Genomic DNA, 19,980 nt, shown 5'->3' on the forward strand with positions numbered 1-19,980 from the left:
AGTACCTTAAAGGACTTACTGGTACTCTGGAGTCCTTAGGAGGGGCAGGGCCTCAAATGGAAGAGGCGGGGCCTTTAAATCCCTGGCACTTTAAATCAGGATTTAAAGGGCCCTGGGCTGGGGCTGTGGTAGCAGCAGCTGGGAGCCCCTGGGCCCTTTAAATCACTCCCAGAACTACCAGCTGCAGACGTGGCTGGGAGCCCCAGGGGTGATTTAAAGGGCCTGAGGCTCCAGCTGCTGCTACCGCAGTGGAGCCCCGAGTACTTTAAATCACCATTGGAGGGGGCCCCAGCCTTTGGCGGAGCTTTAAAGGGCCTGGGGCTCCGCTGCAATAGTGGCAGCCGGGAGCCCCGGGCCCTTTAAATCACCACCAGAGCCCATCTGCCACTACCCTAGGGCTTCAGCAACAGGGCTTGGGTGGCAATTTAAAGTGCCCCGGAGGGTAGCGGCAGTGGGAGCCCCAAGCTCTTTAAATCGTCACCCGAGCCGCGCTGCCAGAGCCCCGGGGGAGCAGCAACAGACGGGGGCTTGGGTGGTGATTTAAAGGGCCCAGGGCTCTGGCTGCCGCTACCATCCCAGACCCTTTAAATCATCCCTGGAGCCCTGCTACCAGAACCCTGGGGAGGTGGCAGCGGGTCTCTGGTGGTTACTTTAAGGGATGAGACAGTAGTGGCTGCCACAACCCCGGATTCGTTAAAAACCTGCTACCCCGGGGCTCTGGGGACGATTTAAAGGGCCCAGGGTGGTGGCTGCAACAGGCGCATTGGGCCCTTTAAATCACTGCCTGAGCCCCACTGCTACTTCCCCAGGGCTCCGGCAGCAGGGCTCTGGTGGCAATTTAAAGGGTGCAGGGCTCCAGCTGTTGCTACTGCAGTGGAGCCCCGGGCACTTTAAATCACCATCAGAGGGGGCCCCGGAATTGGTACCAAGTGAGTTTAGGCACCTACAGGGTTGGGCAGCAACTGAGCAGGAGTTTCGTGGATTGCAGTAGAGCCTAAAACCAGGAATTAGGGGCATAAGTACATTTATGGATCTGGGGCTCTGAGTTTCTAGACACCATTGCCATCACAAGAGAAAATAAGCAAATGAGAAATTAAAAATCACATTCCAGAACTATAAAATCTATTTTTAAGAGTCCCACGAGCAAGCAGTGATGTTGCAAATGCAGGTAGCTTCTCATATGCTATTTATGACTAACTGAAAATACTGTTTTTAATGGATTTTATTCTATCCTCAATGTATCTGCTGATTTTGCCCCATCATTGTCGCTTTTCCTATACTCTGGAAATCATGACTCTTAACTTTATTGAGCAGTAAATGGGTGTTGCCCTGAAACTTTACATATTAAAATCCACTATCAGAATAGATGGGCAGGGTTCTTGGTTAATAGAAATCTGCGGTTTGTATTGTGGTGTAATGGTGTAGAACAGTCATGTCCCCTGGAGTAACAGGAAGAGTCTGTACATGACCTTCATTCCTAACAGGAAGCAGATACTGCAACAGCCACACTTTATTGCTATCACAGTTCTTACAACATTCCTTCCATCTTCCTGGACATTGACAGCTCAGCATTCTTGAATTTACATGCGATATCAGAAAGTGTACATTTCACTGGTGTCACAAAGGGCCCCATCCCAAAACGGGCACTTACATTGCATGTAAAACATGCGGTTGTGGGAAGTAAATGGGTTCCTGAAACTTGTCAGTCTCTCTCACAGATGCCATACAATCTCCCATTTTAAGAGGCAACTGCATGCTCTGTTCTCAATCTATGAACACATTTATTAAAAAAATGCTCTAAACTTTTGAAATCATAGATCTCAAGGTGTATAACAGAACTGCATTCAGCCCAAAATTTTCACCTTTGGGGCCTAACCTTAGGCATCTACATCCATATTTAGCCCCCTAAATTATCAGGCTGGCTGATCTTCAGAAGGGCTGAGCCCAAACGGCTCCTACTGAAGTCAAGGATGCTGAACAGTAACCATGGACTTACCTGTCACATCATTTACACAAACCAAGTAGTCAATAGCAAGAAAATGAATCATTAAGGACATCGTGTGGCTTGCTCAGCATAAGTCAGAGAGGTGGCTTAAAGCCTTGGGTTCAGCAACTGGGTCCTGCAGTATGATCTATTTGTGCTAGCTGCCCATGGCCCTCCGGGTCTGTTACAGTCGCTGGGGATCAGATGGATGCACAGATGCCACAGCCAGGCCCCCACCCCACAGGCTGGGGAAAGAGGGATGTAGAAATCTCGGAGGCTCTATGCCACTTGAGTAGTCCTTTTGGCAGGGTGAATCTTTAGCTAGTGGGATTCACCAGCTTTAGGGTTGCTTTGTGTTGCCAGCATGGTGCAAAGCAGACCTAATGCTCCAGGGAATCAAGACCTAACACCTTTAACATTTGCAATTTTGTTCAGACTTGGCATGATTTTTCCAAGTCTTCATAAGAGCCCCAAACTGGTCAAGGCTGACAAACATCAGTTATGTAGTTTGAAAGTTCTTTAGATATAAAACTGGCAAATCAAGGGGCCCCAAATGGGCACAACTTATTTAAGGCCATCCTGAACCTAGTGGGCTGTAGAGCAGCTAGTGGTGGGCTGCAGGGAACTGGCCGGTCAAATGGTGCTGGCTCTCTTCCTGGTTTTTCAGCTGCCAAATTGCATTAAAAGAAGCTAAAAAATACATTAAATATTTCCCTTTCCTAACATTACATCACCATGTAAGCAATTGCTGTCGTTACTTCTAGGAAGTTATTTGATAACCAGTGGGAGGGGAAGTGAACAGTGCAATCACAAATAGGAAGCAGGTAGTCCAGCTAATCTGCAGTGATGGGAGGTTGTTTTAATGATCATGAGTAGAAGGGGAAGTGACCATAAGACAATCTTTTTATTAAAATGTGGGCCATGTAAAGAAAATGTTTTGGACTCTGGGCATTAAGCAGTCTTTAACTACATGTTCACAGGTTTTCTGAGACATGAGTATCTGAGGTTGTAGAAAATACACTCTTTCTTATATTTGTACTATTTGAGAAACAGTTTGTGATCAGGAAATGAGCATGTATAAGGAGACTGACATTACTGCCTGATTCTGGCTCTGTGCCACTGGAAAGCTGAAGCAACAGCTACCTGAGGATTACGCTGGTGCAATGGGAATTACCAGGTGACGCAGAGCCAGAGTAGCATCTTGGTGCCAACACTACTGCCCCAGCTGTATGCATTCTCTGCAGAAAGGGTATATGGCTGGTGCATCACTGCACCTCAACAATCCCTACCTATTGGAACAGCTCCTTTAGGCCATAAATAACAGAGCATAAATAATAGCAGCCTTCAAGATGGTCTAATTTATGCTGGGGCTAGGTCCGTCCCTGACCTAAGATCTTTGAAGACCCTTTTTGGTCTTGTGCCAAGCACAAATCAGACTAGAGAAAGTGGCCCTAAGATTGTACATTCAATCTCGCCATTTGCATTTCTTTCCTTTTGGTTGCTTAACTGCACAACCTTAACATGAAAAGATAGGGATTTTTTTGTCTGTTTGTTTTGCATTTATACCTGAATATAGAGGACCAGTCTGTGATACCTTTACTCACAGTGAATGGTACCTTTTACCATGAGTAGTCCACTGAAGTCAATTGTAAGAAACTACTCAGTGTGAGATGAGATATAACAATCTGGCCCAAAGCAATGAGAAACTTACATCACCACTGTATTTAAAATGGGATTTTCACACTGCAGCAAACTTTTTTTAAGGGAGCAGTGATAAAGAAATGGCCATGGTTCCTTCTGTTCTGTATTTCTATTAGCTTGCAGGGAAATGAAGTCACATTCCTTCTACTTGTCACATCACAGTCTGTTTCATGACAGAAGAGTCTGAGTTTTCATTGTGTGTGTTGCTAGTATTGTTATGTCACTGCAGAATCTAGTAAAGCCAGCCAGTGATGGCTATTACTTCACTGCACACTAAAAAGGTGTGTTTTCACATTGAGATAGCTAACTTAAGATAGCTATGTTAGTGTAAAATCTGAGTGGGGACAAGGCACAGGAAGTTTTTACCTTGATGTAGCTAGAGATGACAGCCCCATTTAATACACTGAGAGATACGGTAAGCAGAAACTGTAGTAAGAAACTGTATGAAGAACTTGTGAAAAGGGAATGTCCTGTATACTGGACAATTTCCGAAAGTCTGACTTTAACACAAAGGATTTTCTTGAAAGTGAGACTTGGTTTCATATGAGAGATGGTGTGATTCTATTGACATACACATGATGATACAGGTTCATGGAATCTTATGGTTCAGAAAAGGTCCCCAGTGGATCAGGTAGTCTAGTCTTCTTCCTCCCACCACATCAGAGCATGACTCAAATGGTAAATATGTAACAATGCCCTTTTCTGTCACCTTCTTCTCAAGCAGGCGCATCTCCCCCACTTCCCTTCTGTACTCTCCCCACATTTGCTAAACAAATGTATTTATCTGAGTAGGTACCTCTGTTCCTCCTCATTCTAGCCCTTATATAGCCCAGAGATCCAAGGGATATTCAAGTGGCTAAACCACATATCCTAAATTATAAAATTTCCATAATTCCAGAGCTGGTTGCTTCTCTTTTTTGTTTTATATCTTTTCATGGCAGACAACAAACTCTGTGACTCAGCTGAACAATATAACATGGCTTTTGCCTCCCTGCCACCATTTTTGTGCCCTTTATACAATGGCTCACCTTGCTGTTTCTGCATGGTAGTGAAATCTTCAAAAGTGAGGGTACGCACAGGGGGCCTCCAGAAAGCATATGTTTCCATGATGGCCTCCAGGCCAGTTCTGTGGAATGAAAATGAGCAAGGAAAGAAAATGTCAAACAGCTAGCAAGTATATCAGCTTCAGTAAAGAAATAGTCCTAACCTCATTTGACAAACTGCCAATGGCCACTGTAAGGTCACCTTGACATCTGTGAATTCTTCAAGCAAGCCCTACTGCACAGGTGTTGTTCACAAGAATAAAACTGAATTTTCCCAGTCCAAGATAAGAATAGATTGTATCAGTATTCCAATTATTTTTCTTTTTAACCAGGACCCTAAAATCTCTGTACGTGTTGTGGGGAGCAGTTTTGATGGTTAATTCTTTGCTGCTGACTTTTCCAAGCTGCGCAGCATGAAATCTGTGTGTGTGTGTGTGTGTCTCTCTCTCTCACACTCACACACATGTGCAAGATGGGATTCAGCCTAGTGAATCTCAAGAAAATGTGAGGAGGGAGGATTTTTTATGAAATTCCCCCTCGCCCTTTCCCCCATATTTTGGATACCTATCTGAACCATGTTCCTTTCAAAATCAGTCTGGAACCCTAATCGAAGGAGGCTATCTTGGGAAAGCCCCACTGCTTTCTAGTTTTGTCTGGGTCAGAAATGAGAGGCCTTTTCTTGGGATGGTTGGCACCTCCACTTTGGGTTCCTAGCCCAAAACAAGTGCAGAAACAGACAGGAAAAAAAAGTGAGCTGAAATTTTCTCAGCTTCCTAAAGTGGTTGGGTTTCACCCTGAAGGTGTCAGGTGGGTTATTAGTTTATGGCTATCCTTAAATGCCTTGATTTTAAGTTCTTAGTACACAGCTAGGGCTATGAAGAAGAGTTAGCAGGAAAAGAGCTGTATGGTCTTTATGAGATCCTCCTCCTCAAATATGTTCTCCTTTCTAGAGTGAAATCTGCTCAACTCATCCCACGATTGCTTCATTTCTGTCTGTCTTTCAATGGCACGTTGGCTCCCTTGTACTGATTAAGCACAGCTAAGCTATGATTCATTAAATGTGCAAATGTATCCCCTTTCAGTGCAAGTGGCTCTAACATCCCCAGAGCCTCTCAGCAGACTGAGTGCTGATACTGCAGCTGGCTTTTGCCTTTGAAAATGTCTTCCTGCACGTGCCTCCACTCACATAGTTAACTTTTCATAGTCACCCCGGAAGCTTGGATGCTTTAAATATATTGGAGTTGGCAAACCAAACTCTCAGTATTTTAAGAGGACATTTAGAGGAAAGATTGTTGCCTGGTGTTTATTAGCTGCTAAGCTGTTAGAAGTAGGAACAGAAGACATCTCCACATAGCAGGCTCCCACCAGCACTGAATATATTACAACACAACTATTTGGTTAATACGGAGGCCTTTGGCAGCTCATGGAGCTCAGAGACAAGACAACATAACCCGTAAACCAAAAAGCTAAGCCTAGAACTGTGTGTTGAAGCTGCATGTAAGCTGTTGGCATCCCCAGGACCTTACAAATGTCTTCTCTCCTTTGCTGAGAAATCAGCTCCTGTGTCACGCCAGTGTTAGCTCTTTCTGCTTCTCACACAGAAAAGTGAAGCTGTGGAGAGACAGGTATAGTTTCTTGGTCTCATGAAACCATCAACAGCCCAAATCCCAAGGGAGGATTTCCTGTCACATGAAAACTAAAGGGAAAAAAGGTTCCAGCAATGATAACTTGGCTGTTTCGCACATCCCATAATTAACAGTAACATGTCAGCCCACATTATTCACTAGAAAAAGAGGACCTATGCACAGCATGGCTGAGTTAACAGTGTTCTTAGACTCTTAGCCTTTGCATATCCTCGCTCTCTGCGCCAGAACCTGACCTCCAGCGCCAGTGTGCCAATGTGGCCTCCAGTCAGGCTGTGGCTCAGAGAAACAGAAATGCCCCTTCCCCATCCTGGGTCCTGCACCAAGCATGGCTCACCTTGATCCTGGGCTCTAGCTTGCCGAGTCTAGCTGTGGAGCCTTTCATTGTAATTACACAGGTTTGGGGGTTTTTTTTCCTCGAGGGAAAAAAGGGCATAATTTGGAACAAATGTAAAGAAAAACAGAACTAAAATGCAGAGCTCTTTGGTGAGTAGAGCTTTCAGTCTCAGGACTACACTGTGCCCATTAGGTACAGCTCAGAGTAAAGGATGTGTGGAGCTGCACCATGCCGGGGCACCATGGGAATACCCACTTGTAGGGGAAATGAGCCCATTAATACACAAGCCCATCCCACTTTGTGTGCCAGTGCAGAGGGGAAGGCAAGACCAGGGCCCTGCTTCCTCTCTGTCCCCTTTAGTGTGCTCCAGTGGGAGTAGGAGTAGTTGCTTATACAATGCATCTATCTATAAATTCTCAAGTCATGCAAGTCTTGCGTGGCAGAGGTGGAAATGTAATCTAGTTCTCCTGTATGATAGTTTACTGCTGAACCACAAGGCCATCCTTTCTCTTCCTGCAGTCACCTGCCTCATTCACTACATAACTCCCAACAGCTGCAACAAATGAGATAGGATTCCTCCACACAACAGCCGCATTTACTAAACAACTCTCCCTTATTCACCTCCCATTCTTTTCACTGAATGAGGTAAAGGTCCTGTGGAAAAAGTAGTATGTGATCATGTAATTCAAGAGTGTATCATGCATATACACAAGGGGGCAGAATTAAGAGTTCATGAGCTAACTTTTGAGTCCTTGATTTTGCAATCTTAATAATATCGTTTTAGTGCGGTTTTTCTGTGTAGATTTTCCTATTTTTATTTTTTTAAGAAAACTGAAGAAAAAAAATTCCATCTTCAGCCACTCGAATGAACATCCCCCGCAGAAGAGATGATCAACTGGATTTGACCCCAGAATCTTCAGAGCCATAGTAGTGACCTCTACCACTAAAGCTAAATCAGTTACTTCATCAGCTACTATCAGTACCAGGCTTTTATTTTGTATGTGCACTAGCCACTAGAGGGGGAAGCAACAGGCACTTTCTAAGCAGGTTACAAAAATGTTTGCAAGACAGCAGTAAATGTTGAAAATTAAGCTTCCTTGGATCTATTCCTGATAGGGGAGTGTTGTCTAGTGGTTACAGCAGGCAATTGAATGTGCTATTTGTTTGTTAAGGATGCTTTTCTTTTACAAAGTGCTCTTTCACTGTTGGGTCTCAAAGCTCTCTGACCTTGATTCAGCAAAGCACTTAATCATATGCCCACATGTTATTAAAGTAAATGGGATTGAGATGCACTTAAAATTAAACAGGTGCTTAAATTCTTTTCTGAATTGGGATTACTCAGCATGTTGAGCTCTTCTGAAATATCTAATCACTTATTTTGGTGCCTGAAGGGGAGCTGCTATGCTCTTTTGAAAATCTGGCCCATAGAGCACTGGACAGTATCTGCATAATCTCCATTTTCCTTTTCACAGGACCCCACTCAAAATTCCAACTGTCTGTCCAGCCACAAATCCTCCCCCTCTCACATCATCTTTATGGGGGGGGGGGAATATCTGAAGAGGATTCACTGCCAGCTTTATTTTAATAAGGTTGGCCCCTTTAATGGATATCCAGAATTTGCTCTCCTTTTTCATTTGATTTTTTTATTTTCAATGCTATAAAGTGTTAATACTGGGCAATAAATGAAACAATTCCATTGTCTGAAAAATGAAAAAAGATGTCCCAGCTATCTGTGTGTGTGTCAATAATCCATTCCATATGGCTGGCCCGGCCATGCCTGCTGCACGCAGAATTCATGTCACCATTTCATTGTTCACTCAGGAAGCCAATCCATAGGCTCCAAGTATTCTTACTGTGTCTCCTTCCCTATCCAAAGACTCTGATTGCTCCTGGCACAGCCTACCCTTGTTCATCTCAGCTGCCAGAGATCTAAGTATAGGGAAGAGTGATTGCATGCCCATGGCTTAGAGTTTTCTTTCCCTTTGTCCTCTCCCCCTACATTTGCAGATTGTTACTTTTTAACTAGTGAGCTGCCTCCTGCTGGTTGCAAGAAATAACACATCCCAGAGGAATGAGGCATCCATACAAAAGAGATTCAAGCAGGTCTCCAAAATATGTCTTGCAATTTTGCATCTGTAGATTGGCTAGCTAAACATTCAGCTGCCTCATCTGCATGTGCAATTCAGAAGCTATTTTAGAAAATTGTAGTTCCCACACTCCTGCTACTTTTCAGGAAACCAACCAAACCATAAACATAAGAACATAAGAATGGCCATACCGGGTCAGACCAAAGGTGCATCTAGCCCAGTATCTGTCTACTGACAGTGGCTAATGCCAGGTGCCCCACAGGGAGTGGACCTAACAGGTGATGATCAGGTGATCTCTCTCCTGCCATCCATCTCCATCCTCTGACAAACAGAGGCTAGGGACACCATTCCTTACCCATCCTGGCTAATAGCCATTAATGGACTTAACCTCCATGAATTTATCTAGTTCTCTTTTAAATGCTGTTATAGTTCTAGCCTTTACAACCTCCTCAGGTAAGGAGTTCCACAAATTGACTGTGCGCTGCATGAAGAACAACTTCCTTGTTTTTGTTTTAAACTTGCTGCCTATTAATTTCATTTGGTGACCCCTAGTTCTTGTATCATGGGAACAAGTAAATAACTTTTCCTTATTTACTTTCTCCACATCACTCATGATTTTATATACCTCTATCATATCCTCCCATAAGTCACCTCTTTTCCAAGCTGAAAAGTCCTAGCCTCTTTAATCTCTCCTCATATGGGACCCGTTCCAAACCCCTAATCATTTTAAATTGCCCTTCTCTGAACCTTTTCTAATGGCAGTATATCTTTTTTGAGATGAGGAGACCGCACTTGTACGCAGTACTCAAGACTTGGGTGTACCATTAATTTATATAAGGGCAATAAGATACTCTCCCTGTCTTATTCTCTATCCCCTTTTTAATGATTCCTAACATCCTGTTTGCTATTTTGACCACCTCTGCACACTGTGTGGACATCTTCAGAGAATTGTCCATGATGACTCCAAGATCTTTTTCCTGACTTGTTGTAGCTAAATTAGTCCCCATTGTATTGTATGTATAGTTGGGGTTATTTTTCCCAATGTTCATTACTTTACATTTATCCACATTAAATTTCATTTGCCATTTTATTGCCCAGTCACTTAGTTTTGTGAGATCTTTTTGAAGTTCATCATAGTCTGCTTTGGTCTTAACTATCTTGAGCAGTTTAGTATCATCTGCAAATTTTGCCGCCTCACTGTTTACCCCTTTCTCCAGATCATTTATGAACAAATTGAATAGGATTGGTCCGAGGACTGACCCTTGGGGAACACCACTAGTTACCCCTCTCCATTCTGACAATTCACCATTAATTCCTACCCTTTGTTCCCTGTCATTTAACCAGTTCTCAGTCCATGAAAGAACCTTCCCTTTTATCCCATGACAGCTTAATTTACATAAGAGCCTTTGGTGAGGGACCTTGTCAAAGGCTTTCTGGAAATCTAAGTACACTCTGTCCACTGGATCCCCCTTGTCCATGTTTTTTGACCCCTTCAAAGAACTCTAATACATTAGTAAGACATGATTCCCTTTACAGAAACCATGTTGACTATTGTTCAACAGTTTATGCTTTTCTATGTGTCTGACAATTTTATTCTTAACTATTGTTTCGACTAATTTGCCCGGTACTGACGTTAGACTTACTGGTCTGTAATTGCTGGGATCACCTCTAGAGCCCTTTTTAAATATTGGGGTTACATTAGCTAACTTCCAGTCATTGGGTACAGAAGCCAATTTAAAGGACAGGTTACAAACTTTAGTTAATAGTTCCACAACTTCACATTTGAGTTCTTTCAGAACTCTTGGGTGAATGCCATCTTGTCCGGGTGACTTTTTAATGTTAAGTTTATCAATTAATTCCAAAACCTCCTCTAGTGACACTTTAATCTGTGATGATTCCTCAGATTTGCCACCTAAAAAAGCTGGTTCCGGTTTGGGAATCTCCCTAACATTCTCAGCAGTGAAGACTGAAGCAAAGAATCCATTTAGTTTCTCCACAATGACTTAATTGTCTTTAAGCGCTCTTTTTGTATCTCAATCATCAAGGGGCCCCACTGGTTGTTTAGCAGGCTTCCTGCTTCTGACGTACTTAAAAAACATTTTGTTATTACCTTTGGAGTTTTTGGCTAGTCGTTCTTCAAACTCTTCTTTGGCTTTTCTTATTACATTCTTGCACTTAATCTGGCAGTATTTATGCTCCTTTCTATTTGCCTCACTAGGATTTGACTTCTACTTTTTAAAGGAAATCTTTTTATCTCTCACTGCTTCTTTTACATGGTTGTTAAGCCACGGTGGCTCTTTTTTAATTCTTTTACTATGTTTCTTAATTTGGGGTATACATTGAAGTTGGGCCTCTATTATGGTGTCTTTAAAAGGCGCCCATACAGCTTGCAGGGATTTCACTTTAGTCACTGTACTTTTTAATTTCTGTTTAACTAACCTCCTCACTTTTGCATAATTCCCCCTTTTGAAATTAAATGCCAGTGTTGGGCTGTTGAGATGTTCTTCCCACCACAGGGATGTTGAATGCTATTGTATTATGGTTACTATTTCCAAGTGGTCCTGTTAGAGTTACCTCTTGGATCAGCTCCTGCACTCCACTCAGGACTAAATCTAGAGTTGCCTCTCCCCTTGTTGGTTCCTGTACCAGCTGCTCCATGAAGCAGTCATTTAAAGTTAGAGAAATTTTATCTCTGCATTTCGTCCTGAAGTGAAAAGTTCCCAGTCAATATGGGGATAATTGAAATCCCCCACTATTATTGAGTTCTTATTTTTGATAGCCTCTCTAATTTCCCTTAGCATTTCATCATCACTATCACTGTCCTGGTCAGGTGGTCGATAATAGATCCCTACTGTTATATTCTTATTAGAGCATGAAATTTCTGTCCACAGAGATTCTATGGAACATGTGGATTCACTTAAGATTTTTACTTCATTTGATTCTACTTTTTCTTTCACATATTGTGCCATTCATCCCCCTGCACGACCTGTTCTGTCCTGAGTCTAACTATTTATCTTAGGTACTTGTCTAGCCCCCATCACCCTGCTATCTGTCCACTTCACTGTTTTTCAGTGATTTACCCTCACAACATACCTGTGAGGTAATGCAGTATCTGAGGCACAGAGAGACTTGCCCAAGATCACCCAGGCAGTGTGTGGCAAAGAAAGGAATCGAATCTAGGTTTCCCAAGTATTAGTTATTCCCCTAACTGTCCTTTCAAAAAACAGTAAGACCACTAGCTACCATCAACTAACATGCTTTAAATGCTAACATTTTTAAAGCCCAGCTCATCACACTGAGCTCTTGAGCATACTCTTGTTTCCTCCATACTGTTTGTTCCTCTTCCTCCAAACACATTTCCTGGTGACCCAGTGTGCTGTACAGGGATCAGTTCTTTCATACAAACGGCCTAGAACCTGAGGGAGACATGCAATGAAGTGGAAAAGCAGGGAGCGAGGAACAGTCCAGGCACATGGCCATGCTAACCCAAGTTTCACCCCATCCTCTGGTTGACATGTTGGTTCATGATTTATAATCTGCCTGCTGTCTCGTTGTTCCTAAGCTCCACAAGCAGCCAGAGACCACCTTAAAAACCACAGAGCTTTGCTGTGATGTAGTCAGCATCAGGGCAGGGATTTTATGAGGCGAGATCTTCCCTGGATGGATTCGGATAGTCATACAATCATACAGTTTCCCCAAGGCAGCAATTAATTCAGCCTTGCCTTGCACTATCAAGCCAGGTTCAGCCCAAATGGAGAGTTTTGGGGGGAAGTTATGAGCAAATAAAAACCAAAGGTTTATAATGGAGACCCATTTTGCACTTTTAACGGCAATATCTAGTCCCTGTGGATGCTGAGGGAGGAAACAAAAATGAAAATGGAGCAGAGTAAGAAACAACAGAGAAAAAAGGAAAGGGACAGCTTCTATTTCACAGTAATGGCCTCATCACCAAACAGTTTCTTAGGGGAAAAGCTCAACTGAAAGAGGAGGCCAAATATTTTCCTCTTTTCATTTTGTGCCAGTTTTTCCTTTGCTTTATTTGTTCTGCATCACTTGTTGGAAAACTTTAGTGAAAAACATGATTTCAAGATTCAGTGACACTGACACAGTTCCCATGAGGCTTGAGAGAGGAGCGCAACTTCGCAAGTCGCTCTGCAGCTCCCGCTGCTGTTTGTTTATTTAAAGGGGTTTTAATCTGAAATCTCAATGAGAAGCTGTGTGCATTCCTGCTTCAGAAATGGGCTTTTCTCAAATTGTGCCAGTTTATTTGTCAAAAAAAGACAGCTACATTTTAAAGGGAATGTTTTCCAGCTGCAACTCTGGATGCTATAACTGACAGAAATTGTTGGGGGAAACAGGGGAAGGCACAATACCACATGATAGCTCTTCCTGTCAGCTCCCTCCAAGATGAGGCTGGAGCTGGGCGTTGAGGGAAGGAAGAAAGAGTTAGCTAGCATAGTTAAGAGTCCCACACACTTGAAGGATCTGTTCCACTCCATGTTCACTCCAGTTCTCTAGTTTTAGCACAGTTTGGATCTGACTCCCTTTTTCTCTTGTGTTTGTGGGTGGATGCATACATGCACACGTGTCTGTGGATGTGTGTGTAGGGAGTCGGTGTTTGTTTTTTGGAGAAAGGTTCTAAGACATAGAAAATTTCCCAACCTGGCTGAGAATTGAAGTAAAATCTTGGCAGCCGCAGCATTAGTAGGACAGATGCTTTCATGTTATATGTGCTCTCAGATATCTTCCCCTGCCTCTTCTTTAAAACTTCAGGCTACTGTCTTTGATGTGTAATACCTTAAAGATTTTAATTCCTCTTTACATCAGCAGAGAGCCTTATGAGTTCTACCCACAGCTGCAGTCATGTTACAATTTCTTGACCTTCCTTAAGTCAGAGCCACAAGATGCAATAGTTCCCAACTTTTCAGCACACTGTCCAAATTCACCAGACTAAGACCTCATCATTGCCCTCAATTTCCCATTCAGCTATGAACTGTGCCAAGCCTCATTCTTGCCACTGTGAGCAACTCAACCTCCACTAAGCAGAGGCATGAAGCAACAGGACAAAGGATAGACACTTGTCATTAAGAGAGGAGACCAGGAAAACAGTTGCATTCCTGAAATATCAGAACTGGTATATGCGTCCTGAGATGGGAATCTCTGATCTAAACAGGGTGGTGTTAGCTCACTTTCCCTAAACCTAATGTGAGATGAGAACATAGGAAACGGCATATCAAATCAGACTAGTGATCCTCGTAGGCCAACAAGATGTTTTGTCTCCCCACAATCAACAGCACATTTACCCTATATAATATTATTAACTAAAATCTACATTCAAAGGATATTAAGATTGCAAAGTCAAGCACTTAAAAGTTAGGAAATGCCAGAATTAAGAGCGCCTATATCATCGTAATTTGCAACCCGGTGTATACGCATTATGATACAGTCTTTAATTACATGATCACACAGTGTTTTTTCCAAAAATGACACACACACACACCCCCATTGCCTCATTTTGGAAACTTGGGAACCAAAATTGTCTGGACCAATTGGGGGCGATGAGAATGACTTGTGTCTTGTCCTGACAAATTTTCCGTAAGACCTGAGGTAGAAGTGGCAAGAGAGGGAAGGCAAAGTTCAGATGGTCAGACCACAGAAGAAGGAGGACATCACCCTGAGAGTGACATCCTAGGGCTCCTGTGTAGCAGTATATTTTGCACTTCCTGTATGAGAAGTGAACAGATCCCTGGAAGGTGTTCCCCACTGAGCAAAAATACTGCTCACTACTGATTTATTTATAACCCACTCGTGATCCATAGTAAAGTGTCTGCTGAGCATGTCGACCAACATTTTTTGAGTCCCTGGAGAATAAACTGCTGATTGGGTGATTTGATTCCTAAGGCACCAATTCCATAAGATGACTGCTTTTGCACACAGGGAAATATATCTTGTTGCTCCCTGTTTGTTGATGTCAAGGACAGTTGTCATATTGTCTAACATTATAGGTATCTGACAACGTTTTATGAATAGGAGAAAGGCTTTGCAAGCCTCTCAGATAGCCTGCAATTCCAATTCCTTTCAGGGCATCCGAGTGCCCTGTGTCTGTCCATGTGGGCTCCACAGCCCAGGAGGGAGGTATCTGTGATGATCATCCTGTCTGGTGAGGGGGAGAGGAACGGAATGCCCACACATACTTGATGGGGATTTTTCTACCACAGTAGATATGATGTGCTTGTATATTGCAAACATTGTTTGAAGCCATGCCTCCAGGCATCCAGGATGGAGTCTGGCAAATGACAAAATGTAAGAGCATGAAGCCATATGTTCCAGGATTGAAAGACAAGTTCTGATTGGGGCTCAAGGGTTGTGCATGACCTGATCTATGAAATTGTCCATCACTTGGAATCTGTCCATTGGTAGAAAAGCTCTTGCAGAGACTGAATCTAGGGTCAGTCTGATGAAGTATATAGGCTCTGTAGGAGTGAGGACAGACTTTTCCAAGTTTACACTGACCCCTAGGGAAGACAGGAGCTGAAGCATTAACGTGTAGACTTGTAGACTTCTTGATGTGTTTTGGCAATGAGAAGCCAGTTGTGGAGACAGTGGAAGAGAGTGCAGCCCCCCTCACATGAAATGGGCAGCTACTACCAACAAACAACCTTGGTAAAGATCCCGGGGGCAGTTGCAAAGTCAAATGGGAGTACTCTGTACTGAAAATGGTCCAGACTCACCAGGAAACAGAAAATGTTGTGAGTGGGGCAAATGTTCACCTGAAAGTATGTGCCCTTCATATCAAGAGCTGTAAACAACATGTCCTTTTCCAGGGATGGGATTATAGATGCCAGTGTGACCATGCAAAATTTCAGCTTGCACATAAATCAGTTGAGATGACGGAGATTGAGGATGGGTCTCCAGCTGCCTTTCTTTTTGGTTACTAGGAAGTTGAGTAAAAACTCTTCCCCTGGTGTTGAAGATGTATCCACACTACTCGGCCTTGCAGGAAGAGAGATTCTACTTCTTGTTTGAGAATCTCCTCATGAGAATGGCCCCTGAAAAGGGGTGGAGATAAGGGTTTTGGAGGGGCAAGGAAGAGAATTTGATTGCATACCCACTTGTCTTGTTATTGCACACCAGTTGTGGGAAAAGAGTGTGAGATGAATCCACCCCACCTCAAAGGATGTGTTGGAATTGGTAGATGGTAGCATTATTGGTGCAGCTCTCAAACGCTCGTTAAAAATATTGTTAAATTTGGGGTTGGGATTGAGATGATGATGTTGCTGTAGAAGATGCAGAGAAAAATGACCTTTGAACTCTTTGTCTCTTACGGGGTGGTTCGTAAGGCTGCTGCTGGTAAAATTATTGAGCCATCGGTCTAGGCTTTTAGACTGCTTGTGGGATTTTCTTTGGAACAGGAGTATATATTCCCAGGGAGCAGAGGGTGACCCTGGACTCCTTTAGGGTATATAAGGACACATCTGTCTTTTGCTTTAAAAGATAGGTTTCATCAAAGGACAGATGCTCCAAGGCATTCTGCACCGCCCTGGACCTCCCTGGGAACCCCTGAAGCATGAAGCCATGATTCAAGGCATATCAAATGGACATTGACATTGATCTTTATGATATATTTCCTGCATCTACCACTAATTATAGAAATGTTCTGGTTACAATTTTGCTTTCCTCAAAGAAACCCTTGAATTAAGCTCTATTTTGTTGCAGAAACTTGTTGATAAAATCCATGAACTCAGAATAGCTCAGGTAATCATATTTAGCCAACACCACTTGTTAATATGGCTGCAGGCTAATAACTGCAGGCTAATAGATGTGAAGACTTTCCTTACCAACAAATCTAAGTGTTTAGCTTCCTTGTCAACCAGAACAGATCTAGGATGTTGGTGTCTAGATCTCTGTATGGCAGCAGACTGTTCTAGCTGCTTCTAATATGGCTTCAATAACAGAAAGAGCTATTTGGCTGGATCTGGAAGGTTGTAGGATGTCCAGGAATTTATACTGTAGATCCTGGACTTCCTCTAGGGATATCTGTAGCTCTTCTGCCATCCTATGCAACAGTTCCTGGAACTGCTTATGGTCATCTGGAGTCAAGATCTCCCTGGTGAGGGAAAAACCTGTTAGCATTGCAGGTTCAGGACCAGGGAGACCAAAAATGTTGTCTGGTGTAGCATATGTTTCTGTTTTCCCTGGAGTGAAAGGGTTCCTGTCCGTCTGAACTGACGGAACCAGGGAATTTATGCACCACTATCAGACAAGGCAGTGCCAGTACCATTGGCAATCAAAGCTTCCAATGGTCACCTTTTGTCAGTGCCATCGGTTCCAAGCACTTAGGTTTAACTGGTACCACAGGCATCATTGCTGACAATGTGTGATCCAGCACCAACAGAGCCCTGGAATGGTATGCTTCCTTTGGCATGGTCCTGGAACATAGGACATTTCAAGTCCTCATGGGCTGAATGGGAAGACTTCCCTGACTTAGGCAGGGTTGGATCTGATTTCTTTGAAGATGGCTTAGAGCAGGAGCTGCTCTCATGCCTTCCTGACAAGATCCTGACAGGGGATCTATGGGAGTAAATTCCCTTGTTCCCAAGTAAGACCTCATGGCAGAAGGCACACTCTTTTCTGAGTTCGGCCAATGTACACAGAGGTCCCTTGGTGTGGGTCCAACCATGGCCTCATGGCTTTCTCCATGAGGTGATTTTTGAAACAAAGTTCCTGGCCCTCACAAGTTCAAATGGAGAAAGAGCAGATACTGCGCCTTGCTGCAACAGGCACTTACTTGAGGCAGTATAGGGATTGTTATTGCTGACCGAGAAGGAGCATGGGCAAGAAGCAGAGATTTTAAAGTTTGAGATTCTGGGCATAATTGAATACCCATAATGGGGTGGGAGTTCCCTGGGATGGGGAGTCTATTTAACTATCTAACTTAGCTAAAACTGTAGAGTAAAAAATTCTAAATTATTAGATAGATATAGATACAGATACAGATATATTGATGAAGGTCCAGATGCTGGAGTTTCCAACCCAGGCCATCAGGCAGTAAGAAGGCAGTCAGACCACTCTGATATTTATGTTCTCAGCTGGATGCATAAGGAGAGCAAAGATGCACATATGGACCAACAGACGCTGCTTTCAAGAATTCTGACTCTGGGTACATGGAGGATATGCATACCCACAGAGGAACACATTCAGGGGCCAGCGTGCTACAGCGTTCAGAAACCTTTCTGCCCCTGCTTCCCTCTGAGCCTGACCTCTGCTGCCCCTACTTCCTCCAGCCTGTTCCTGCCCCAGTCCTGTCTCTTCCCTTGTCCCTAGCTCTCAGTTCCATTCCCTTCTGGCTCCCAGACTCATTGTCCAAGTCTCCTTGCCCAGGCAGTCCCATATATTCCCCACTCTGGGCTCCTCATTCAGTCTCAGTCTTCCCCTCCATAGTCCTGGTCCCTGCCACTTCCTCGTGAGACTGGAGTCTCCTCCCTAGAGTCTTTGTTCCAGTCTCCTTGTCCAGTTTTTCCAGGCTTGGGTTCCTCATCTGATCTCAGTCTCCTTCATGATCAGGATCTAAATCCAAGTCCCCACCCTACATTCCTTGTCCCTGTCTCCTTGCCCATCCAGTCCCAGTCTCTTTTCACTGAATTCTCATCTAATCTCAGGCTCCTTTCCCCCTTATTGGCTCTTCCCCTTCCATCCCTGTTTCCCCTCACACCTGGCTCCCAGTCCCAGCCTCCTTTCCCAGTCAATCCCAGGCTTCCCACACACACTGCCAGGTCCCATTCTCAGTTTCCCTCTCAGATTCCTTTTTCTCAATCTACCCTCTCCACTCTCCCCCAGGCCCCAAGTCCAGCTCTTGTCCCTTTTGCATTCAAGTCAGACTGTTTCTTCCCTCTTACTGCCTGGCTATCAGCAGAAGAAGCTCTGAAAGCACCAGAGAGACAATCTCCCTGTTCTCAGTTCTACTACCCAGCCCCATGGAGGCCTACAGCAGCTAGGAGCAGCAATTACAGGGAACGCTCTGTTCAGCCCCTGGAGCCTTCAGCTACAGCATATTCAGAGTAAATGGAATTGGCAAAGATTTTAGCTGCCAAACTCTGACAAGTCTTTACTTGTATAATGACATGTGTTAAGCAACGTTAATTATAGGCAGTGTTATCCACACCATCTATCATAACTGTGGATGGAATCCTACTAAGTTCTTGGCCTGAGTGATAACTCGTAATAATGAATTTCACAGATAAATCATGCTTTGTATAAAAAGTGTTTCCTTTACAGGTTTTTAATTTATTGCCTTTCCATTTCACTGAGGTAGTGCTGGTGAAATACTATTCTGTTAAGCATTCTACAATTGAAAAATGCAATTTCATTGAAAATCAAAGTATTTCACAGGGATATTTTGATGAAATTTTTAACAGGAAAAAGTCAAAACATTTTATTTTGACTTTCTTGTTTTATTTTGATAACATTGAAACATTTTAATAGGTAAACATGTTTTGTTTCAATTTTCACATTTTGATTTTGTTTTGATTTTATAGGAAAATATTAAAGTTAATATTTTTCTAAATCATATAATTTTATACTTTAGTTAATATTTTGATATAAGAGTCTAAACAAAATGAACTGACATTACTGAAATGAAATACTGCAATGGTTCCAAAGCAAAACCTTTTGGAATTTTTGTTCTACAGGAAATTTTGAAGTTTTGGCTTGTCATTCCAATTCTGAACAGTTTCTTTCCCCCGGTGTTTTGGAATTTCCCACTGAATGGAAATTCTGGTTTCCCACCAGCTCTAAGTATGAGAAAGAGTAGACAGAACCACTTAGTTTACCGTCTCATTAATATTTATTATTTTGCATGCCTCCATCATGTCTCTTCTAATTCTTATTTCTAAATTTACAGTCCCAAACTTTTTTAGTCTATCTTCATATAAAAATCTCTCCATGCCTCTAACAATTTTACCATCTATTTTTGAAAAACTCAACAATATTTTTGCTATATCTTTATTAATTATGGAAAGCCCTATATATATTATGGTACTATGGAAGTAGTAAATAACAGTTATATATGACTTAGAAGAGACAGCAAAGACCACAGCAATTAAATCAGTAGATAATACTAAACTGAGAATAGTTGCAAACTTCAGAGAGAATAGAAAAATAATACAACAGTATCTAAAGAGATTTG

The 19,980-nt window shown here is 42.9% G+C and overlaps 1 protein-coding gene across 1 annotated transcript in view; it reads right to left on the reverse strand.

Annotated features, from left to right (window-relative positions):
- Window positions 1-19,980, reverse strand: part of TBX15 (T-box transcription factor 15) — a 136,352-nt gene that overhangs the window by 16,848 nt on the left and 99,524 nt on the right. Inside the window, exon 7 of the mRNA XM_030534916.1 lies at window positions 4,714-4,811. Coding sequence (XP_030390776.1) covers window positions 4,714-4,811 — 98 coding nt within the window. The remainder of the gene's footprint in view (window positions 1-4,713; window positions 4,812-19,980) is intronic.

The sequence above is a fragment of the Gopherus evgoodei genome, chromosome 1, assembly GCF_007399415.2.
Source record: "Gopherus evgoodei ecotype Sinaloan lineage chromosome 1, rGopEvg1_v1.p, whole genome shotgun sequence".
Lineage (NCBI taxonomy): Eukaryota > Metazoa > Chordata > Testudines > Testudinidae > Gopherus > Gopherus evgoodei.